The sequence below is a fragment of the Oncorhynchus kisutch genome, linkage group LG13 (genome assembly GCF_002021735.2).
Source record: "Oncorhynchus kisutch isolate 150728-3 linkage group LG13, Okis_V2, whole genome shotgun sequence".
NCBI classification, from domain to species: domain Eukaryota; kingdom Metazoa; phylum Chordata; class Actinopteri; order Salmoniformes; family Salmonidae; genus Oncorhynchus; species Oncorhynchus kisutch.
Window position 1 is genome coordinate 18,323,550 of NC_034186.2, and position 24,907 is coordinate 18,348,456.

At 45.8% G+C, this 24,907-nt stretch overlaps 1 protein-coding gene across 1 annotated transcript in view; it reads right to left on the reverse strand.

The window, feature by feature from the left end:
• Positions 1-19,330, reverse strand: part of adcy1a (adenylate cyclase 1a) — a 306,215-nt gene extending 286,885 nt beyond the window's left edge. The window contains exons 1-3 of the mRNA XM_031785710.1: positions 18,437-19,330; positions 16,850-16,999; positions 4,928-5,046 (exon numbers count right to left, since the gene is read on the reverse strand). Coding sequence (XP_031641570.1) covers positions 4,928-5,046; positions 16,850-16,999; positions 18,437-19,054 — 887 coding nt within the window. The 5' untranslated portion in view covers positions 19,055-19,330. The remainder of the gene's footprint in view (positions 1-4,927; positions 5,047-16,849; positions 17,000-18,436) is intronic.
• Positions 19,331-24,907: the final 5,577 nt, after the last annotated feature.

Sequence of the window (24,907 nt, forward strand, 5' to 3'; positions counted from 1 at the left end):
GTGCAACTTCTTCAGTAAGTCATAATGTGAGAGAGTGCAACTTCTTCAGTAAGCCATAATGTGAGAGAGTGTAACTTCTTCAGTAAGCCATAATGTGAGAGAGTGTAACTTAAGAAGCCATAATGTGAGAGAGTTTAACTTCAGTAAGCCATCATGTGAGAGAGTGTAACTTCAGGAAGCCATAATGTGAGAGTTTAACTTCAGGAAGCCATCATGTGAGTGAGTGTAACTTCTTCAGTAAGCCATAATGTGAGAGAGTGTAACTTCAGGAAGCCATCATGTGAGAGAGTACAACTTCTTCAGGACGCTATAATGTGAGAGAGTGTAACTTCAGGAAGCCATAATGTGAGAGAGTGCAACTTCTTCAGGAAGCTATAATGTGAGAGAGTACAACTTCTTCAGTAAGCCATAATGTGAGAGAGTGAAACTTCAGGAAGCCATGATGTGAGAGTGTAACTTCTTCAGTAAGTCATAATGTGAGAGAGTGTAACTTCAGGAAGCCATATTGTGAGAGAGTGTAAATTCAGTAAGCCATAATGTGAGAGCGTGTAACTTCAGGAAGCCATAATGTGAGAGTGTAACTTCTTCAGTCAGTCATAATGTGACAGAGTGTAACTTCAGTAAGCCATAATGTGAGAGAGTGTAACTTCAGGATGCCTTAATGTGAGAGAGTGTAACTTCAGGAAGCCATAATGTGAGAGAGTGTAACTTCAGTATGCCTTAATGTGAGAGAGTGCAACTTCTTCAGTAAGCCATAATGTGAGAGAGTGTAACTTCAGGAAGCCATAATGTGAGAGAGTGTAACTTCAGGAAGCCATAATGTGAGAGAGTGAAACTTCAGGAAGCCATGATGTGAGAGTGTAACTTCTTCAGTAAGCCATATTGTGAGAGAGTGCAACTTCTTCAGTAAGTCATAATGTGAGAGTACAACTTATTCAGTAAGTCATAATGTGAGAGAGTACAACTTCTTCAGTAAGCCATAATGTGAGAGAGTACAACTTCTTCAGTAAGCCATAATGTGAGAGAGTGAAACTTCAGGAAGCCATGATGTGAGAGTGTAACTTCTACAGTAAGTCATAATGTGAGATTGCAACTTCTTCAGTAAGTCATAATGTGAGAGAGTGCAACTTCTTCAGTAAGCCATAATGTGAGAGAGTACAACTTCTTCAGTAAGCCATAATGTGAGAGTGAAACTTCAGGAAGCCATGATGTGAGAGTGTAACTTCTACAGTAAGTCATAATGTGAGAGTGCAACTTCTACAGTAAGTCATAATGTGAGAGAGTGTAACTTCAGGAAGCAATAATGTGAGAGAGTGTAACTTCTTCAGTAAGCCATAATGTGAGAGAGTGTAACTTCAGTAAGCCATAATGTGAGAGAGTGTAACTTCAGAAAGCCATAATGTGAGAGAGTGTAACTTCTTCAGTAAGCCATAATGTGAGTGAGTGTATCTTCTTCAGTAAGCCATAATGTGAGAGGGTGTAACTTCCAGAAGCCATAATGTGAGAGTGTAACTTCTTCAGTAAGCCATAATGTGAGAGAGTGCAACTTCTTCAGTAAGTCATAATGTGAGAGAGTACAACTTATTCAGGAAGCCATAATGTGAGTGAGTGTAACTTCTTCAGTAAGCCATAATGTGAGAGAGTGTAACTTCAGGAAGCCATAATGTGAGAGAGTGTAACTTCAGTAAGCCATTATGTGAGAGAGTGTAACTTCAGTAAGCCATAATGTGAGAGAGTGCAACTTCTTCAGTAAGCCATAATGTGAGAGAGTGTAACTTCAGGAAGCCATAATGTGAGAGAGTGAAACTTCAGGAAGCCATGATGTGAGAGTGTAACTTCTTCAGTAAGCCATAATATGAGAGTGTAACTTCTTCAGTAAGCCATAATGTGAGAGAGTGCAACTTCTTCAGTAAGTCATAATGTGAGAGTACAACTTATTCAGTAAGTCATAATGTGAGAGGAGGTAATTCAGTAAGCCATAATGTGAGAGTGTAACTTCAGGATGCCATAATATGAGAGAGTGTAACTTCTACAGTAAGCCATAATGTGAGAGAGTGTAACTTCTACAGTAAGCCATAATGTGAGAGAGTGTAACTTCAAGAAGCCATAATGTGAGAGAGTGTAACTTCAGTAAGCCATAATGTGAGAGTGTAACTTCAGTAAGCCATAATGTGAGAGAGTGTAACTTCAGTAAGCCATAATATGAGAGAGTGTAACTTCAGTAAGCCATAATGTCAGAGAGTGAAACTTCAGTAAGCCATAATGTGAGAGAGTGTAACTTCAGTAAGCCATAATGTGAGAGAGTGTAACTTCAGTAAGCCATAATGTGAGAGAGTGTAACTTCAGTAAGCCATAATGTGAGAGAGTGTAACTTCAGGAAGCCATAATGTGAGAGCGTGTGTGACTTTTTTAGAGTCCCTCCCCTGCACTGTGACTGTCTGCCTTTGGGCCCTGGTCAAAAGTAGTGCACTATATAAGGAATAGGGTGTGATTTGAGACACAGCCTCAGTAGCATGAAACTCACTGTTTGCAGCTTGGCTTGACATGGAGACAGAAGAGAGAACTTGATATATGCAAAGCTGGAATCAAGACTCTATATTCACAACCTCACTTCTGTCATTTCCATCTGAACAGGGCTCTGGTGTCTGGTGTTGGCTGTGTGTGTGGGGGGGGGGGGGGGGGGGGGGGGGGGCACAGAGGGTTGAAGGGGGAATGAGGAGGGGGGTGCGGAGGGTTGGAGGGGGATGAGGAGGGGGATGCGGAGGGTTGGAGCGGGGATGAGGAGGGGGCGCGATGGTTGGAGGAGGGGGCGATGAGGGTTGGAGGGGGGGAGGTGAGGGTTGGATGGGGGGTGATGAGGGTTGGAGGAGGGGGGTGAGAGGTGAGGGTTGGAGGAGGGGGGCGAGGAGGGTTGGAGGAGGGGGGCAATGAGGGTTGGAGGAGGGGGGTGAGGAGGGATGGAGGGGGGGCGAGGAGGGTTGGAGGACGGGGGGTGATGAGGGTTTGAGGAGTTGGGCGATGAGGGTTGGAGGAGTTGGGCGAGGAGGGTTGGAGGACGGGGGCGATGATGGTGTCAATGTGTGTCCGTTTGCGTGTGTCTGTGCGCATGGAGGAGGGGGATGAGGGTTGGAGGAGGTGGGCGAAGAGGGTTGGAGAATGGGGGCGAGGAGGGTTGGAAAAGGGGGGCGATGAGTGTTGGAGGAGGGGGTGAGGGTTGGAAGAGGTGGGCGATGAGGGTTGGAGAAGGGGGGCGAGGAGGGTTGGAGGAGGGGGGGGCGATGAGGGTTTGAGGAGGGGTGCGATGAGGGTTGAAGGATGGGGGCGATGAGGGTTGGAGGAAGGGGGGCGATGAGGGTTGGAGAAGGGGAGCGAGGAGGGTTGGAGGAGGGGGGCGATGAGGGTGTCAATGTGTGTCCGTATGTGTGTGTCTGTGTGCATGTGTGCTTATGAACACTGCCTCTCCACAGCAACATGCAGGTACGCACACACACACACAGAAACACACAGACAGACCCTGGGAGCTGTAGCTGTACCCTAGCTGGTTGGAAGGCTGTGGTGCTGAGAAGAGAGAAGAGAGAAGAGAGAAGAGAGAAGAGAGAAGAGAGAAGAGAGAAGAGAGGAGAGGAGAGGAGAGGAGAGGAGAGGAGAGGAGAGGAGAGGAGAGGAGAGGAGAGGAGAGGAGAGGAGAGGAGAGGAGAGGAGAGGAGAGGAGAGGAGAGGAGAGGAGAGGAGAGGAGAGGAGAGGAGAGGAGAGAGCCCTTGATTGGAGTGCTGCTGACTGCAGTCCACTCCTACTCCCATCATCACTGATACATAAAGCTGTCTCTTTGCTGCCTAGTTAATGTGTAATCATTAGTTCAACTGTCACCCTGGCTCAGTGGTGTCTGGTGGGAGGAGATGAATGAAACAGTATCAAACTAAATCATGGAAATCATGTTTGATCACTTTTCCATTTATTCCATTTCAGCCATTACAATTAGCCCATCCTGGGATATCTCCCCCCACCAGCCACCACTGCTCTGGCTCCACATCAGCCTCTGAAACACACATTGGAGTGATGATTTCTGGACATTCTTATTCAATGTGACCAGGAGACTGTGAGCCCTGCCAGTCTCTAGTAACCCCTGATCTGACCAGGTGACTGTGAGCCCTGCCAGTCTCTAGTACCCCCTGATCTGACCAGGTGACTGTGAGCCCTGCCAGTCTCTAGTACCCCCTGATCTGACCAGGAGACTGTGAGCCCTGCCAGTCTCTAGCACCCCCTGATCTGACCAGGTGACTGTGAGCCCTGTCAGTCTCTAGTACCCCCTGATCTGACCAGGTTACTGTGAGCCCTGCCAGTCTCTAGTACCCCCTGATCTGACCAGGTGACTGTGAGCCCTGCCAGTCTCTAGTACCCCCTGATCTGACCAGGTGACTGTGAGCCCTGCCAGTCTCTAGTACCTCCTGATCTGCCCAGGTGACTGTGAACCCTGCCAGTCTCTAGTACCCCCTGATCTGCCCAGGTGACTGTGAACCCTGCCAGTCTCTAGTACCCCCTGATCTGACCAGGTGACTGTGAGCCCTGCCAGTCTCTAGTACCCCCTGATCTGACCAGGTGACTGTGAGCCCTGCCAGTCTCTAGTACCCCCTGATCTGACCAGGTGACTGTGAGCCCTGCCAGTCTCTAGTACCCCCTGGTCTGACCAGGTGACTGTGAGCCCTGCCAGTCTCTAGTACCCCCTGATCTGACCAGGTGACTGTGAGCCCTGCCAGACTCTAGTACCCCCTGATCTGAAATTCATTACCTCTCACTTAGCCAAACCACTCTTTTTTTATCCTGATGTCATTTGAGGAAGACATGATGACATGGTGGATCAAGAACAAGACGACCATCAAACCTCCTGCCACCCGTTTGTTGTTGCCATAGCGTCACTCACGTACGTACCTGACGTTGTCATGACGCTGGATGTAGATCTTATGAAAGATCCTCTCGGGCGGCTTCAGGAAGTCCTCCTTCATCTCCATGGCAACGTTCCTGGGCAACAGGCTCATCAGGAGGCGCTCCTAAAGCATGAGTGGGAGAAGCCGAAAGACAGAGTGGGCGGAGGTAAATTATGAGGTCATATTATGTAAAAGTAAAAAAACGAACTCGCTCATTATTAATAGTATGCCTCCCAAATTACAGCGTATTTCATAATATAGTGCACTTCATCCGCCCATGTCGGACACAGCATTACAGTAGCCTACAATAGACATACATACAGGTAACTGCCAAAATAAAGGAAACACCAACATAAAATGTCTGAATAGGGTGTTGGGCACCACGAGCCAGAACAGCTTCAATGCACCTTGACATAGATTCTACAAGTGTCTGGAACTCTATTGGAGGGATGCGATACCATTCTTCCATGAGAAATTCCATCATTAGGTGTTTTGTTGATGGTGGTGGAAAACGCTGTCTCAGGCGCCGCTCCAGAATCTCCTTACGTGTTCAACTGGGTTGAGATCTGGTGACTGAGACGGCCATGGCATATGATTTACATCATTCTCATGCTAATCAAACCATTCAGTGACCACTTGTGACCTGTAGATGGGGGCATTGTCATCCTTTGGGGGCATACCATGGTAACCAAAATAATAGCCAGAAAATGGCCTGACCAGCATTTTAATACATGACCCTAAGCATGATGGGACGTTAATTGCTTAATTAACTCAGGAACCAAAACTGTGTGGAAGGACCTGCTTTCAATATGCTTGCATCCCTCATTTAATGTTTCCATTATTTTGGTAGTTACTTGTGTACAAAAAGTGCATTCAGAAAGTATTCAGACCCCTTGACATTTCCACATATTGTCACGTTACAGACTTATTCTAAAATTGATTAAATTAATTTAGTTCCTCATCCATCTACACGCAATAACACATAATAACAAAGCGAAAACAGGATTTTAGAGAAAGAAAAAAAACTGATTTACATAAGTATTCAGACCCTTTGCTTTGAGACTCGAAATTGAGCTTAAGCTGCATCATGATTCCATTGATCATACTTGATGTTTCTACTACTTGATTGGAGTCCACTTGTGGTAAATTCAATTGATTGGACATGATTTGGAAAGGCTCACACCTGTCTATATAAGATCCCACAGTTGACAGTGCATGTCAGAGCAAAGACCAAGCCATGAGGCTGAAGGAATTGTCTGTAGCGTACCGAGACAGGATTGTGTCGAGGCACAGATCAGGGGAAGGGTACCAAAAAATGTCTGCAGCATTGAAAGACCCCAAGAACAGTGGCTTCCATCATTCTTAAATAGAAGAAGTTTGGAACAACCAAGACTCTTCCTAGAGCTGGTAGCCCGGCCAAACTGGGCAATCAGGGGAAAAGGGCCTTGGTCAGGGAGGTGACCAAGAACCCAATGGTCACTCTGACAGAGCTCCAGAAGGACAACCATCTCTGCAGCACTCCACCAATCAGGCATTTGTGATAGAGTGGCCAGATGGCAGCCACTCCTCAGCAAAAGGCACATGACAGCCTGCTTGGAGTTTGCTAAAAGGCACCTAAATGTTCTCTGGTCTGATAAAACCAAGATTGAATGCTTTGGCCTGACTGCCAAGTGTCATGTCTGGAGGAACCCTAGCTCCATCCCTACCATAAAGCATGGTGGTGGCATCATCATACTGTGGGGATGTTTTTCAGTGGCAGGGACTGGAAGACAGTGGCAGGGACTGGAGAAAAGTACAGAGAGATCCTTGATGAAAACCTGCTCCGGAGCGCTCAAAACCTCAGACTGGGGAGAATTATGAAATATCACATTATGTAAATGTGATATTTCAGTGTTGTATTTGTAACACATTTGCAAAAAAATGAGGGGTTTCTTTTTTTTAATCAATTTTAGAATAAGTCTGTAACGCAACAAAATGCAGAAAAGATAAAAGGGTCTGAATACTTTCCGAATTCACTGTATAATATGTATGTATAAGGCATAACATACATATACTCTGCAAATATATAAGAACTATTGAGAACAACACGCCCATTCTTGATTCTCCCTCATTCAGTAGTGTAGCGTCCATCCCTGTAGCTTCAGAGTGTGGTGTTAGAGATGCCCTGCCCTAGCCTGGTATGACATTAATATCAGCATGCTCCAGTTCCTCCCTGGTCTTGATGCCAGTCCTGACCTTAACAACCACCATGAGCTCAACACTACCACCACCGCTGGTCTTATTAAGGGTAAGGAGCAACAGAGTCGGAGACCTACTTCTCTCTCTCTCAGTCGCAAAACATTCCTCTTTATACTTTGATTTCAGTCCACTCAATAACCTGCATGGGCCCATATTCACCAAGCTTCTCAGATTAGGAGTGTTTGTTGTTGTTTTTGTTGTTTTTGCCTTTTAGATTATAATGAATGGACAAGGGGACCTGATCCTAGATCAGCAGTCTGTCTGCGAGATGCTTTATGAATACAGTGTAACAGCTCTCGTTAGTGGTAGGAATAGTAGACCAAAGCGCAGCGTGGTAAGTGTTCATGACTACTTTTATTTAAAAAACACTTAAAACAAAATAACAAAAGCGAAAACAAAAGTGAACACTTCTGTCAGGCACAGACACTAAACAGAAAACAAGATCCCACAAAACCCAAAAGGAAAATGACAACTTATATATGGCCGAGTGTGATTCCCAATCAGAGGCAGCTGTCTACTGTTGTCTCTGATTGGGAATCACACTCGGCCAAAAACAAAGAAATAGAAAACATAGACTTTCCCACCCGAGTCACACCCTGACCTAACCAAACATAGAGAATAATAGGGATCTCTAAGGTCAGGGCGTGACATACAGGCACTGGTCACATTCTATATGTACTGTAGCCAATTCTACTATCGGAACCAACAAAGAGAGGAATTAGCTCAAACACAAACAAATCGGACCGATAGGGCTATTGCCATGAGAGCACAGGCCTTGACCCTACATGACTGCACCTACTACCAAGAATACAAAACATTGTTTTGGCAGCAGCTGTAGCAACACAGATAAGCTGCACATGAATTAACAAATGATTAGGATTGCTGTAAAAATGAAAATGAAAATATGAAAGTGCGATCTACCAGGAACCAGTCTGAGATGTACAGCATATAACATATGCACATGTGGGGTTTTATTCTCCCTCTGGAATAATCTAGTACTCATCCTCTCTCCCTTCCTCCATTCATTATTTCTGGTGACGCCCTCTTCGCCGGTCCTGATGCATTAATCGCTCACTAAATGAATGACTTTTCCTAATTATCGCTGAGCTGCTGTGGATAAAACCAACTATTCAATTTGCAGACACTGTTAAAAAACCTGATTACACTCAGTGTACAAAACATTAGGAACACCTGCTCTTTCCATGACATAGACTGACCAGTTGAGTCCAGGTGAAAGTTATGATCCCTTATTGATGTCACCTGTTAAATCCACTTCAATCAGTGTAGATGAAGGGGAGGAGATGGGTTAAATAAGGATTTTTAAGCCTTGAGACAATTGAGAAATGTATTGTGTTTGTGCTATTCAGAGAGTTAATGGGCAAAACAAAAGATTTACGTTCCTTTGAACGGGGTATGGTAGTAGGTGCCAGGCGCACTGGTTTGTGTGAAGAACTGTAATGCTGCTGGGTTTTTCACCCTCAATAGTTTCCTTAGTGTATCAATAATGGTCCACCACCCAAAGGGCATCCAGCCAACCTGACACAACTGTGGGAAGCATTGGAGTCAACATGGGTCAGCATCCTTGTGGAATGCTTTCATAATATTATCACAAAACTCATTAGAAAATGTATAATACTCAGTTTAAAAATAATAACAACACCACGCTGTAAAAGCTGTCGTGAGAAGAAGGTGAGGACCAATGCACAGCGTGGTACGTGTTCATCTTTTTAATCAAGTAAACTGAACACTGAATAACAAAACAACAAAGAAACAACCGGAACAGTTCTGTCTGGTGGAGACACACAAAGACTGGAAACAACCGGAACAGTTCTGTCTGGTGGAGACACACAAAGACTGGAAACAACCAGAACAGTTCTGTCTGGTGGAGACACACAAAGACTGGAAACAACCGGAACAGTTCTGTCTGGTGGAGACACACAAAGACTGGAAACAACCGGAACAGTTCTGTCTGGTGGAGACACACAAAGACTGAAAACAACCGGAACAGTTCTGTCTGGTGTAGACACACAAAGACTGAAAACAACCGGAACAGTTCTGTCTGGTGTAGACACACAAAGACTGAAAACAACCGGAACAGTTCTGTCTGGTGTAGACACACAAAGACTAAAAACAACCGGAACAGTTCTGTCTGGTGTAGACACACAAAGACTAAAAACAACCGGAACAGTTCTGTCTGGTGTAGACACACAAAGACTAAAAACAACCGGAACAGTTCTGTCTGGTGTAGACACACAAAGACTAACAACAACCGGAACAGTTCTGTGTGGTGTAGACACACAAAGACTGAAAACAACCACACACAAAACACAATCGTAAACAGGCTACCTAAATATGGTTCTCAATCAGGGACAACGTTTGATAGCTGCCTCTGATTGAGAACCATACCAGGCCAAACACAGAAATAGAAAATCATAGAAAAACTAACTCACACCCTGACCATGCTAAAACAAAAGACAAAACAAAGGAACTAAGGTCAGAACGTGACAGTACCCCCCCCCAAAGGTGCGGACTCTGGCCGCAAAACCTAAACCTATAGGGGAGGGTCTGGGTGGGTGTCTGTCCGTGGTGGCGGCTCTGGCGCGGGACGTGGACCCCACTCCCCCATAGTCCACCCGCCTCAGTGGCCTCTTTAACACGGCGACCCTCGCCGCCAACCTCGGACTGAGGACCCAAGCCACGGGTCCCAAATGGACGGGAGATTCCGGCAACACCGGACGGACGGGAGGCTCCGGCAGCTCTGGAGTGAAGGGAGATTCCGGCAGCGCCGGCGTGACGGACGGCTCTGGCAGCTCCTGGCTGACCGGCGGCTCTGGCAGCACCTGGCTGACGGGAGACTCCGGCAGCTCAGGACAGACGGGAGACTCTGGCAGCTCAGGACAGACGGGAGACTCTGGCAGCTCAGGACAGACGGGAGACTCTGGCAGCTCTGGGCAGGAGGAAGACTCTGACAGCTCTGGGCAGGAGGAAGACTCTGACAGCTCTGGGCAGGAGGAAGACTCTGACAGCTCTGGGCAGGCGGGAACACCTGTATGGAGGAGACGGAGAGACAGCCTGGTGCGGGGAGGCGGCACCGGATAGACCGGACCGTGGAGGCGCACTGGAGGTCTCGAGCACCGAGCCTGCCCAACACTACCTGGCTGAATGCTCCCCGTAGCCAGGCCAGTGCGGCAAGGTGGAATAGCCCACACTGGGCTGTGCTGGCGAACCGGGGACACCATGCGTAAGGCTGGTGCCATGTACCCTGGCCCGAGGAGACACACTGGAGACCAGATGCGCTGAGCCAGCTTCATGGCACCTGGCTCGATGCCCACTCTAGCCCAGGCCGATAGGAGGCGCTGCAATGTACCGCACCGGGCTATGCACACGCACCGGGGACACCGTGCGCCTCACGGCATAACACGGTGCCTGCCCGGTCCCTCTCTCTCCACGGTAAGCACGGGGAGTTGGCGCAGGTCTCCTACCTGACTTCACCACACTCCCCGTGTGCCTCCCCAATAAATATTTGGGGCTGCCTCTCGAACCTCCTTGATCACCGTGCCAACTCCATTCGCCGATATCCCTCCTCACATTGTTCCAGAGAATCCCAGGCAGGCTCCGGCACTCTCCCTGGGTCAACCGACCACCTCTATTTCGTCCCATGTTGTAACATAGTCCAGATCTCGCTGCTGCTGCTACCCGTTACCACGCTGCTTGGTCCTTTGGTGGTGGGTGGTTCTGTAACGGCTGTCATGGGAAGAAGGTGAGGACCAATACGCATCTTTTTAATCAAGTAAACTGAACACTGAATAACAAAACAACAAAGAAACAACCGGAACAGTTCTGTCTGGTGGAGACACACAAAGACTGAAAACAACCGGAACAGTTCTGTCTGGTGGAGACACACAAAGACTGAAAACAACCGGAACAGTTCTGTCTGGTGTAGACACACAAAGACTAAAAACAACCGGAACAGTTCTGTCTGGTGTAGACACACAAAGACTAAAAACAACCGGAACAGTTCTGTCTGGTGTAGAGACACAAAGACTAAAAACAACCACACACAAAACACAATCGAAAACAGGCTACCTAAATATGGTTCTCAATCAGGGACAACGATTGACAGCTGCCTCTGATTGAGAACCATACCAGGCCACAGAAATAGAAAATCGTAGAAAAACTAACATAGACAACCCACCCAACTCATGCCGTGACCATACTAAAACAAAAGACAAAACAAAGGAACTAAGGTCAGAACGTGACACACGCTGAAATAAAATGTAAAGAAAACAGGTTTTGGTTATTACTGTCAGAATAGCAGACTGGATTGGTTATAGGAAGAATATAATAGACTGGTTTGGTTATTATGATCCAAATGGCAGACTGGTTCAGTGGGGGTTTACATCATGACAAAGTGCTGTTCCCAGATCCCAATCAGGGTGCTGTGTGCGTTTTTGGTACCCAGATAAACTAGTGACCTTTAGCGGGCGGCGTGGGGAGACCATGAAAGCAATCTGCCTGTGTAATAATGACCTGTCAGAGATCAGAGCTGTTACTGCAGGACAGGGAAACAACACAACATTTCATCAGCTAATCTACAAACAACAGGTGTGTGTGTGTGTGTGTGTGTGTGTGTGTGTGTGTGTGTGTGTGTGTGTGTGTGTGTGTGTGTGTGTGTGTGTGTGTGTGTGTGTGTGTGTGTGTGTGTGTGTGTGTGTGTGTGTGTGTGTGTGTGTGTGTGTGTAACGGGGTATGGGTGCTAAGATATTTGATAAGTGACTTCTATAGGTAGGTATATTGGACTGAGGAGGAGAGGAAGGGTGGGTGTCTAATGTTGTTCATGTGTGTGTGCAGGTGTATGAGGAGGGGGTGGAGTGTGTGTGTGTGTGTGTGTGTTTGTGTGGTGTGCAGGTGTATGAGGAGGGGGTGGAGTGTGTGGTGTGCAGGTGTATGAGGAGGGGGTGGAGTGTGTGTGTGGTGTGCAGGTGTATGAGGAGGGGGTGGAGTGTGTGTGTGGTGTGATGTAATGCGTACGCTACGCTAATTGTTCTTTCCTCATATAGCTGCTGTCATAGTTACTGTGTGCATGTGGGCTTATTGTTGCAGAAGCTACATTGGCACCTGCAACCTTTAGAAAGTCACTCTGAAACGTATCAAGCTCAAACACACATTATTTACACAAGCACTCTAAAGAATGATGGGTTAAAAACCAACCCAGTGCTGGGTAAATCGTGGACAGAACACGTGTGGGTTATTTTTGACCCCGCAGTTTGGTCACTGAACTATGACCAGATGGGCAGTATTTCCGTTAAAATAAGTATTTTGTATTACAATGGGCTACTACTACTCTCCAATATATTTTCTAACAAGATACTTTTGAAAGCTGTAATGTGTATTTTCAAAATACAAAATACCTTTCTATAACATTTCTGTATAGCGGTTCACAATTTTGTGGCCCCTTTCACCCTAAGTTGGTACCAGAAGTCTGATGGCACCATAGTGTGATAAGAGCTTCTGCTAAATTAACTAAATGTAAATGTAGATGTAAAAATGAAATGAGGCCAATGACAATACCTAGTGTGCCTTGCAGTTGTTCATTTCCACATATACAGTTGAAATCGGAAGTTTACATACATTTAGGTTGGAGTCATTAAAACTCGTTTTTCAACCACTCCACAAATTTCTTGTTAACAAACTATAGTTTTGGCAAGTCGGTTAGGATATCTACATTGTGCATGACACAAGTAATTTTTCCAACAATTGTTTACAGATAGATTATTGCACTTATAATTCACTGTATCACAATTCCAGGGGGTCAGAAGTTTACATACACTAAGTTGACTGTGCCTTTAAACAGCTTGGACAATTCCAGAAAATGATGTCATGGCTTTAGAAGCTTCTGATAGGCTAACAGACATCATTTGAGTAAATTGGAGGTATACCTGTGGATGTATTTCAAGGCCTATCTTCACACTCAGTGCCTCATTGCTTGACATCATTGGAAAAACAAAAGAAAAAAGCCAAGACCTCCACAAGTCCACAAGTCTGGTTCATCCTTGGGAGCAATTTCCAAATGCCTGAAGGTGCCACGTTCAGCTGTTCAAACAATAGTGCGCGAGTATAAACACCATGGGACCATGCAGCCGTCATACCGCTCAGGAAGGAGACGCATTCTGTCTCCTAGAGATGAATGTACTTTGGTGCGAAAAGTGCAAATCAATCCCAGAACAACAGCAAAGGACCTTGTGAAGATGCTGGAGGAAACAGATACAAAAGTATCTATATCCACAGTAAAATGAGTCCTATATAGACATAACCTGAAAGGCCGCTTAGCAAGGACAAAGCCACTGCTCCAAAACCGCCATAAAAAGCCAGACTATCGTTTGCAACTGCACATGGGGACAAAGATCGTACTTTTTGGAGAAATGTCCTCTGGTCTGATGAAACAAAAATAGAACTGTTTGGCCATAATGACCATTGTTATGTTTGGAGGAGAAAGGGGGAGGCTCGCAAGCTGAAAAACACCATCCCAACCATGAAGCATGGGGGTGGCAGCATCATGTTGTGGGGGTGTTTGCTGCAGGAGGGACTGGTGCACTTCACAAAATAGATGGCATCATGAGGAAAAATGACGTGGATGTATTGAAGCAACATCTCAAAACATCAGTCGGGAATTTAAAGCTTGATCGCAAATTGGTCTTCCTTATGGACAATGACCCCAAGCATACTTCCAAAATTGTGGCAAAATAGCTTAAGGACAGCAATGTCAAGGTATTGGAGTGGCCATCACAAAGCCTTGATGACATCAATCCTATAGAAAATTTGTGGGCAGAATTGAAAAATGCGTGTGCGAGTAAGGAGGCTACAAACCTGACTCAATTACACCAGCTCTGTCAGGAGGAATGGGCCAAAATTCACCCAACTTATTGTGTGAAGCTTGTGGAAGGCTCCGAAATGTTTGACCCAAGTTAAACAATTTAAAGGCAATGCTACCAAATACTAAGTGAGTGTATGTAAACTTCTGACCCACTGGGAATGTGATGAAAGAATTAAAAGCTGAAATAAATCATTCTCTCTACTATTATTCTGACATTTCACATTCTTAAAATAAAGTGGTGATACTAACTGACCTAAAACAGGGAATTTTTTCTCAGATTAAATGTCAGGAATTGTGAAAAACAGAGTTTAAATGTATTTGGCTAAGGTGTATGTAAACTTCCAACTGTACATTTAGGTAATTTAGCAAACTCTCTTATCTAGAGTGACAGTGCATTCAACTAAGGTAGATAAACAAAAACATATCACAGTCATGGTAAGTAACCGTTACTGAGAATGTTGTTGCAGTTCAGCCGGGCTACTTGCAAATGTCTAATGACAAATATATCAAAATGAAACATTATTTATTTCTGAAAAGTGTTTTATTTTGTCATTTGTATTTTTAAATAAATTTGCAAGTAGCCGGCCGAACTGCAAAAACATTCTCAGTAATGATCACAGAACCGTTTTACTTGCTATGACTGTTATATGTTGTTGTTTATCTACCTCAGTTGAATGCACTGTCACTCTGAATAAAAGCATCTGTTAAATTATCAAAATGTAAATGCATTAAAACATGTATTTCAAATACATGTAACAGAAATACTGCCCATCTCTGATCAAAAACCCAACCCAAAAGGTGTTCGGTCCAATATTTTCCCAAATGTAGTTGTTTTTACCATTTTTAAAGTGGGTGATGTGTTGCCTATGCAAGAAAATAACTGCTTGAAAATATGTCCATGTATTCTACTGTCAGTATGTACAGTATGTGCATATTTGTGTGTGTAGTTGAAATAGTGTGTGTGTGTGTGCATATTTGTGTGTGTAGTTGAAATAGTGTGTGTGTGTGTGTATATTTGTGTGTGTAGTTGAAATAGTGTGTGTGTGTGTGTGTGTGTGTGTGTGTGTGTGTGTGTGTGTGTGTGTGTGTGTGTGTGTGTGTGTGTGTGTGTGTGTGTGTGTGTGTGTGTGTGTGTGTGTGTGTGTGTGTGGTGTGTGGGTGTGTACGTGCATGCATGCATGCATGCCTGCGTGCTTACGCACATACAGCACCAGTCAAAAGTTTGGACACACGTACTCATTAAAGGGTTTATCTATGTTTTTACTATTGTATACATTATAGAATAATAGTAATCAAGACTATGAAATAACACATATGGAATAATGTAGTAACCAAAAAAGTGATAAACAAATCAAAATATATTTTATATTTGAGATTCTTCAAAGTAGCCACCCTTTGCCTTGATGACAGCTTTGCACACTCTTGGCATTCTCTCAACCAGCTGCATGAGGTAGTCACCTGGAATGCATTTTAATTAAGGTGTGCCTTGTTAAAAGTCCATTTGTGGGTTTTCTTTCCTTCTTAATGCGTTTGAGCCAATCAGTTGTGTTGTGACAAGATAGGGGTGGTATACAGAAGACCAAGTTCATATTATGGCAAGACCAGCTCAAATAAGCAAAGAGAAACAACAGTCCATCATTATTTTAAGAAATAAAGGTCAGTCAATGCGGAACATTTCAAGAACCTTTGAAGTTTCTTCTAGTGGAGTCATAAAACCCATCAAGCGCTATGATGAAACCGGCTCTCATGAGGACCGCCACAGGAAAGGAAGACCCAGAGTTACCTCTGCTGCAGAGGATACATTCATTAGAGTTATCAGCCTCAGAAATAGCAGCCCAAATAAATGCTTCACAGATTTCAAGTAACAGATACATCAACTGCGAGAATTTGGCCTTCATGGTTGAATTGCTGCAAAGAAACCACTACTAAAGGACATCAATAAGAAGAAGAGACTTGCTTGGGCCAAGAAACATGAGCAATGGACATTAGACCAGTGGAAACCTGTCCTTTGGTCTGATGTGTCCAGATTTGAAATTTTTGGTTCTAACCGCCGTGTCTTTGTGAGACGCAGAGTAGGTGAACGAATGATCTCTGCATGTGTGGCTCCCACTGTGAAGCATGGAGGTGGAGGTGTGATGGTGATTGGGTGCTTTGTTAGTGACACTGTCTGTGATTTATTTAGAATTCAAGGCACACTTAACCAGCATGGCTACCACAGCATTCTGCATCAATACGCCATAGCATATGGTTTGTGTTTAGTGGGACTATCATTTCTTTTTCAACAGGACAATGACACAAAACATACCTCCAGGCTGTGTAAGGGCTATTTTGACCAAGGAGAGTGATGGAGTGCTGCATCAGAGGACCTAGCCTCAACCCAATTGAGATGGTTTGGGATATGTTGGACCGCAGAGTGAAGGAAAAGCAGTCATCAAGTGCTCAACATATGTGGGAACTCCTTCAAGACTGTTGGAAAAGCATTCCTCATGAAGCTGGTTGAGAGAATGCCAAGAGTGTGCAAAACTGTCATCAAGACAAAGGTTGACTACTTTGAAGAATCCCAAATATATTTAGATTTTTTAAACACTTGTATGGTTACTACATGATTCCATATGTGTTATTTCATAGTCCTGATGTCTTCACTATTATTCTACAATGTAGAAAGTTGTAAAAATAAAGAAAAATCCTTGAATGTAGGTGTGTCCAGACTTATGACTGGTAATGCGTGTATATGTATCAGCTTTTGTGTGTTTGCACGCACGTGTGTGTGCCTGTGTGTGTGTGTGTGTGTGTGTGTGTGTCTCTCTCTCTCACCTGCTTCTCATTCTCATCCTCTAGTCGTAGCCTTTCCTCTATGCAGCTCCTAGCCTGCAGGAAGACCTTCCTTTGAGCACGCTCAGTCAGCACCCTGACAAAGACTCCAGACAGGTTGACACTGGTGAATAGTACAGCATTGGCCACCAGCTGCAGATCACACGGGACAAGAATAATGTATACAGTCAGTGTGTGTGGGGGGGGGGTTCAAAATAAACCATTGAAGTTATCTATACAATAGACCATAAATGTAGACCACAAAGAGGGAGTAGCGGAGAGATAGGGAGGGAGAGCAGACGGAGAAGGCTATTTATCATTGATACTTGGTTATTGATTCTGTGTGTGTAGTTAATGTGATGACTGAACTCTGGTAACCTTAAACACACCAGGCCATTTTCAAAGGGTAAAGGTTGATTGTTGTAGAACACCCACCCAATACCCAATATTAAATATACCCAATATTAAATATACCCCATTTTAAATATACCCGATACTAAATATACCTAATATTAAATATACCCAATATTAAATGTACCCAATAATAAATATACCCTATACTAAATATGCCCGATAATAAATATTCCTGATACTAACTATATCCAATACTAAAGATACCCAATACTAACTATACCCAATAATAAATATACCCAATGCTAATGTCAATACCTTTCTTTACTTCAGTTCCTGCTTCCTTCCGTTCTTACTTTCATAGAACACTGTGACTGCTAATGTAAACCACTTGTCAACATGCTTATTCAAACTACTTAACATAAACCACTTCATATTGATCGGAGAGCATATTGTGTATACCTAAGGTCCTTCTTTAACCTATATCACCATGACAGGTATTGGACACTTGAATGACAGAATGGTTGGTTTTCAGTTGAATGGAGTTATGAATGGCATTCACATTGGGTTATATAGTAATTAGTTGTTGTGGTGGTGTTGGCGCAAGTTGTTGTTGTATTTCTGTTGTATAATAATGGTGGATTTGTGTTTTTAGTGGGTATACCAAAACATCATGGTTTATAATCTATAATTTCTATATGGATGGTTTATTTTGGAAAGTGGATTAAATTGTGTGTGTGTGTGTGTGTGTGTGTGTGTGTGTGTGTGTGTGTGTGTGTGTGTGTGTGTGTGTGTGTGTGTGTGTGTTATGTTTTGTTAGATGATTTGTACGTGAAAAGCTCCGCGTGCACTACGCTCTTCGTTTCAGCACCACCGCGAGTGGACAGCATCTGCTGCGTGTGGTTCAATGGTCGGAGGTTTGTATAGCTGGAAAGTTTGATACAAAACCTCTCTCACCACCAGGGTCCACAACCACCACCACACCACTTATAACAACAGCAGTGCAGCACTGGCCTATCGATAGACACTGATATTCAATAGAAAATGGAGGGAAATGCACAACTAGTCACACTGAAACAAAGCATAGGCTATAACAGTGAAAACAGGGGACTTGAAGAGAAGGCTGGTTAGTTAAGGCTTACTTAGGTCGGTAGAGCTCGTTCTAAATGACAGATTAGCTGACTAACCGGGGATTCTAAATGAGAGTCTGAGCGGGAGTACCGAGTGTGCAGAACTTACCGGTCTCCAGAGCTTGTGTTTTCTGGCCGTGACTGATGTCGCCGTGACGATGAAGTGGGAAACGGCCACCATCATACCAAACAGCACTGCGAGCAGCGTCCGCACCGGGAGCAGCACGTATGCCACGAGAGTGACCAGCATGAGCTGCCACACGCCTTGCTCCGGTGCGGGGGGAGCCCCCACGCCGGCGGCGCCAAGCGCGAGGGGGAACGGGCAGCAGAGGAGCGCGAAGGTGAAGCTGAAGAGCAGCGCGAGCTTGGCGATCTGCTGCAGCTGCGTCACTTGCAGGTACTTGACGTTGGTGACTATAAAGAGAGACACGAACACTACGCTGTGCACCGGGTGAGAGCCCTTGGACACCGTGAGCCGGGGACCGGACAGAAGCTCCATCAGCGCGAGGGACGAGGCGGCCACGATGAGCACCGCGAGGGCTTTGAGCGTTGCCGTCTGCTCTAGCTTCAGGTTGTAGTTTTGGAAGAGCGTCTCGAGCTCTTTGCTGTCGAACTCGTCCTCGCACGCGACGGCAGCGATGGTTGTACCGGTGGCGGCCGGACAGTGACCCTCCTTCCGGGTCTGGACTCTTTCAAACGGAATTTCCTCCATGTTCGGGCCATTCATAAAGCGGGCTCGGCGCGCGCCCCCAGACTTGGCGTCGGTCCCTCTCCTTTCATGAATTAAACGGGAGCTGCTGGCAGCCCGTGCATCCTAGATTTCGGCGGCTTGAGCTGGAAGGGAAGGGGGGTGGGGTGTCCGCAGCAGTGACAGTAGAGCTCGCGAGTTTAATATCCTCACCCCACCCGCTGCTATCCACAGGTTGACTGTTTCGTCGTCAGAAAGGTAGCCTGAACCAATGTGCCACACAGGAGCGCATCTCTCCCCTTCGCTCACTCTCTATCTCTCTCTCTCTCTCTCTTAAGCGCTCTGGAGGCAGACCACCAGCAGCGCTGTCTCTGCCCAGCCCCAGACAAATGTAATGTTGAGGTACTGGAGAGGTGAGGAGGATCCCACAGAGCAAATGCAGTATATGTTTCTAAAACCATGACACTCCATTTAATATGATATGTTAGGTTAGGTTACATAACATTGGCCGACCAATGTTATAGTGTCATACAATATAATACGAATTGGAGCACATAAAGTATGTTATGAATTACAATTCGTACAATATATTGCAAATTTGTATTACATATGATATGTTACAAATTCAAATTTGTTAGCTAACGTTAGCTAAGGTTAGGGTTAGGAGTTTTAGGTTTAAGGTTAGCGGTAGGGGAAGGGGAAGGGTTAACTAGCATGCTAAGTGGCTAAAAAGTGGTAAGTAGTTCACTAAAATGCTAACGTTGTCCATGATGAGATTCGAACACACAACATTTGAGTTCATTTTTGCATCAGGTAACCTACTGTCTTATCGAACGTAATACATCGTACTAAACAGGTCAAGCAAAGTAACTTAACGTAATGTAACATTTCATACTAATGGAGTGGCACGGATTTTAGTAACATATAATACATTTTGCTCTGAGACCAGGCTGGGTTGGATCATGCTTGCAGTGCACCATTCCAAACAATACAGGTCTCCCTAAAATAAGAACGATCATTCTGTCAGGTCAAAACCAAAGGCTGCTTTCATTTGACAAACACATCTCGAGGTGCTCTATTTTTCCCTCAAAAAAGAGAGCTGTCTTTCCTCTACATCCCCCTACACAAACACAGACAAATGCACGCTACACGCTACACGCACGCACAGACACACACAGACACACAGAGAGAGAGAGAGAGAGAGACCAAAACAAGCCAGTGATTCCCCGGATCTACTGACTGCTGTATTTCCAGATTATTAATAGCATGCGCTACCGGTGAGCATCACAGGTGATCTTTTAATAAAGCGCAACAACAACATCTGGTTTCTACCGTTTCCTTATGTTTCAACCCCCTTGAGTTCCTCATGACACAAACCGTCACCGTTATCTAACAGTCTCTCAGCAGGTGTTAGGAATTATCCGGTTTATTCATCTCTTCTCGCGCATCTGAAGAATGAATTGAATATTGCCGTGAGCTAAGTGGATTTTGACGCGTGTACATATGCGGTGAAGTCGCACCGAGATCTCTAGTCATAAGATGACTTTGATATTAATCAGCTGGCCTTCACATTTTTTGGACAGAGTGGAGAATAATACTTATCTCCCTCCCCTCTCTCTCTTTCTCCCTCCCCTCTCTGTGTGTGTCTCTCTCTCCATCTGTGGTGTTTGTGTGTGTGTGCAAGCCTGTGTGTGTCTCTCTCTCCATCTGTGGTGTGTGTGTGTGTGTGTGCAAGCCTGTGTGTGTCAAAAAGTCTACAATAAATCAATTAGAAGCACAGAAGGAGGAAGAGGCACTGCAATCTATAGAAATTCATGGCAATTAGAGGAAGGCACACAATTATATTAAATAACAGATCACTGCAAACTCAAAGTAAGTCATTAATACACAGAAAAGGGTCTGGTCTCCAATTGGGAGGGAAACAAGAGAGGATAACATGGGACATGTGTGTGTGTATGTGTTTGTGTGAATTGTGTGTGTTATTCATCTTGATTAAAACTAGTGAATATGCAAAGTAGCCTATATCACTCAAAGAAGCAGTATATACTGGAAATGAATTAAACACCACGCAGGCACATGGACAGCAGGTAGCCGAGTGGTTAGAGTGTTGGGACAGTAACCAAATCCAGAGCCGGCAAGGTGAAACATCTGCCCATGTGCTCTTGAGCAAATCACTTAACCCTAATTGCTGATGGTTGCTGCTCATAATAGCTGACCCTGGCCATGACCCCACTCTCAGTGGGTCTCTCAGGGGAGTTGGGATATGCAAATTAACACATAAGCACCCACCAATGGCACCCTATTCCCATAGGGCTCTGGTCAAAAGTAGTGCGCTTTGTAGGGAGTAGGGTGCCATTTGGGATGTAGTCTAGGTCTAAGGAAGGCAGAAGAGATGCACTTAACCATCCACTATAAGGTCTGGAGTTACACACCTAAGAAGTTAGTTCTGATATCTTGAAGGAGACAAAAGCTATTTTAACAATTTACATGGCTTTGCTTTTCTATGGCTTCAAAAAGCCCATTAAAACACAGCCCAATCCTAGAATAGAGGAGGGGATGGATGGAGCTGGTGTAGAGACAGAAGGGAGGGCTGGAATAGAGGAGGGTATGGATGGAGCTGGTATAGAGACAGAAGGGAGGGCTGGAATAGAGGAGGGGATGGATGGAGCTGGTGTAGAGACAGAAGGGAGGGCTGGAATAGAGGAGGGTATGGGTGGAGCTAGTGTAGAGACAGAAGGGAGGGCTGGAATAGAGGAGGGTATGGGTGGAGCTAGTATAGAGACAGAAGGGAGGGCTGGAATAGAGGAGGGTATGGGTGGAGCTAGTGTAGAGACAGAAGGGAGGGCTGGAATAGAGGAGGGTATGGATGTAGCTGGTGTAGAGACAGAAGGGAGGGCTGGAATAGAGGAGGGGATGGGTGGAGCTAGTGTAGAGACAGAAGGGAAGGCTGGAATAGAGGAGGGTATGGGTGGAGCTAGTGTAGAGACAGAAGGGAGGGCTGGAATAGAGGAGGGTATGGGTGGAGCTGGTATAGAGACAGAAGGGAAGGCTGGAATAGAGGAGGGTATGGATGTAGCTGGTGTAGAGACAGAAGGGAGGGCTGGAATAGAGGAGGGTATGGGTGGAGCTAGTGTAGAGACAGAAGGGAGGGCTGGAATAGAGGAGGGTATGGGTGGAGCTAGTGTAGAGACAGAAGGGAGGGCTGGAATAGAGGAGGGTATGGGAGGAGCTAGTGTAGAGACAGAAGGGAGGGCTGGAATAGAGGAGGGGATGGGTGGAGCTGGTATAGAGACAGAAGGGAGGGCTGGAATAGAGGAGGGTATGGATGGAGCTGGTATAGAGACAGAAGGGAGGGCTGGAATAGAGGAGGGGATGGGTGGAGCTGGTATAGAGACAGAAGGGAGGGCTGGAATAGAGGAGGGGATGGATGGAGCTGGTGTAGAGACAGAAGGGAGGGCTGGAATAGAGGAGGGTATGGATGGAGCTGGTGTAGAGACAGAAGGGAGGGCTGGAATAGAGGAGGGTATGGATGGAGCTAGTATAGAGACAGAAGGGAGGGCTGGAATAGAGGAGGGGATGGATGGAGCTGGTGTAGAGACAGAAGGGAGGGCTGGAATAGAGGAGGGTATGGATGGAGCTGGTGTAGAGACAGAAGGGAGGGCTGGAATAGAGGAGGGTATGGATGGAGCTAGTATAGAGACAGAAGGGAGGGCTGGAATAGAGGAGGGGATGGGTGGAGCTGGTGTAGAGACAGAAGGGAGGGCTGGAATAGAGGAGGGGATGGATGGAGCTGGTATAGAGACAGAAGGGAGGGCTGGAATAGAGGAGGGGATGGATGGAGCTGGTGTAGAGACAGAAGGGAGGGCTGGAATAGAGGAGGGGATGGATGGAGCTGGTATAGAGACAGAAGGGAGGGCTGGAATAGAGGAGGGGATGGATGGAGCTGGTATAGAGACAGAAGGGAGGGCTGGAATAGAGGAGGGGATGGATGGAGCTGGTGTAGAGACAGAAGGGAGGGCTGGAATAGAGGAGGGGATGGATGGAGCTGGTATAGAGACAGAAGGGAGGGCTGGAATAGAGGAGGGGATGGATGTAGCTGGTGTAGAGACAGAAGGGAGGGCTGGAATAGAGGAGGGGATGGATGGAGCTGGTATAGAGACAGAAGGGAGGGCTGGAATAGAGGAGGGGATGGATGGAGCTGGTGTAGAGACAGAAGGGAGGGCTGGAATAGAGGAGGGGATGGGTGGAGCTGGTATAGAGACAGAAGGGAGGGCTGGAATAGAGGAGGGGATGGGTGGAGCTAGTGTAGAGACAGAAGGGAGGGCTGGAATAGAGGAGGGGATGGATGGAGCTGGTATAGAGACAGAAGGGAGGGCTGGAATAGAGGAGGGGATGGATGGAGCTGGTGTAGAGACAGGGATGGAAGAGGTAGAGGAGAGGGATAATCTAATCTAATCTAATCTTGGTGGGGTAGGGGGTGGAGGGGGTATTGAGACAGTGATGGAAGAGGTAGAGGAGAGGGATAATCAGCTAATCTTGGTGGGGTAGGGGGTGGAGGGGGTATTGAGACAGGGATGGAAGAGGTAGAGGAGAGGGATAATCAGCTAATCTTGGTGGGGTAGGGGGTGGAGGGGGTATTGAGACAGGGATGGAAGAGGTAGAGGAGAGGGATAATCAGCTAATCTTGGTGGGGTAGGGGGTGGAGGGGGTATTGAGACAGGGATGGAAGAGGTAGAGGAGAGGGATAATCTAATCTAATCTTGGTGGGGTAGGGGGTGGAGGGGGTATTGAGACAGGGATGGAAGAGGTAGAGGAGAGGGATAATCTAATCTAATCTTGGTGGGGTAGGGGGTGGAGGGGGTATTGAGAGGACCCAGGAGAAAGGTTTACACCCCAGTCACACACAGTCAAGGCCAGACAACATATACCACCACAGCTACAGCAGCATCTCCTCTAGACACCCTCTCTCTCTGTCCTCTCATTGGCCTATTCCTTGCTTTACGTTCTGTCTATTTCTTGCCTTACGTTAGACGCTCACACACACACGCGCGCATACTGAATGACATCTCAGGTTTTTGGACTGTCCTCTCCTCAGAGACAGAATGCTTGACAATCCCCCATTTCCATGGCAACAGAGGTGGTGAGGGCCAAAGTTACGATGTGATGAGGTGCTCCCCAATCACCATGTGTGTGTCCCAAATGGTACCCTATTTCCCACATAGTGTACCTCTAATGACCAGGGCTTATACGGCTCTGGTCAAAATTTGTGCACTTATTAGGGAATAGAGTTCCATTATGGATGAAGGCCATCCCTCACCGTCTGCCACTTACAGAGTCCCAAATGGACTCTGGCCAAAAGTAGTGCACTGTGCCATTTAAAACACAAATGAGATGAATAGGGTAAAGTTGATGTATCTGAGCTGTTTGTAGCTTGGTGGCTCTGACACACCAACCGCCTTGCTGCCTTAACCTGGGATCTCCCTGTGCTTTTGTGCTCAGTGACATTTGACTAAATTGATGGTCTGACATGGAGGAAAGGGTGGCACAGTTGAAAGATTAACCTTACGCACATACACACACACACACACACACTTTTGTTTTACTATACTTGTGGGGACATATCAGGTGATTTCCATTCAAAATCTTATTTTCCCTAACCTCTAACCTTACAAATTAATATAACCCTAACCTTAACCTCAAACCCATAACCTTAAACATAACCCCTAACTGCTAACCCTTAACCCTTAACCCTAACCCTAATTCTAACCCTAATTGTAATCCTAAACCTAACCCCTAAGCCTAAAATAGCCTTTTTCTTGGTTGGGACTGGCAAAATGTCCCCACTTGTCCTAATTTTCCTTGTTTTACTATCCTTGTGAGGACTTCTGGTCT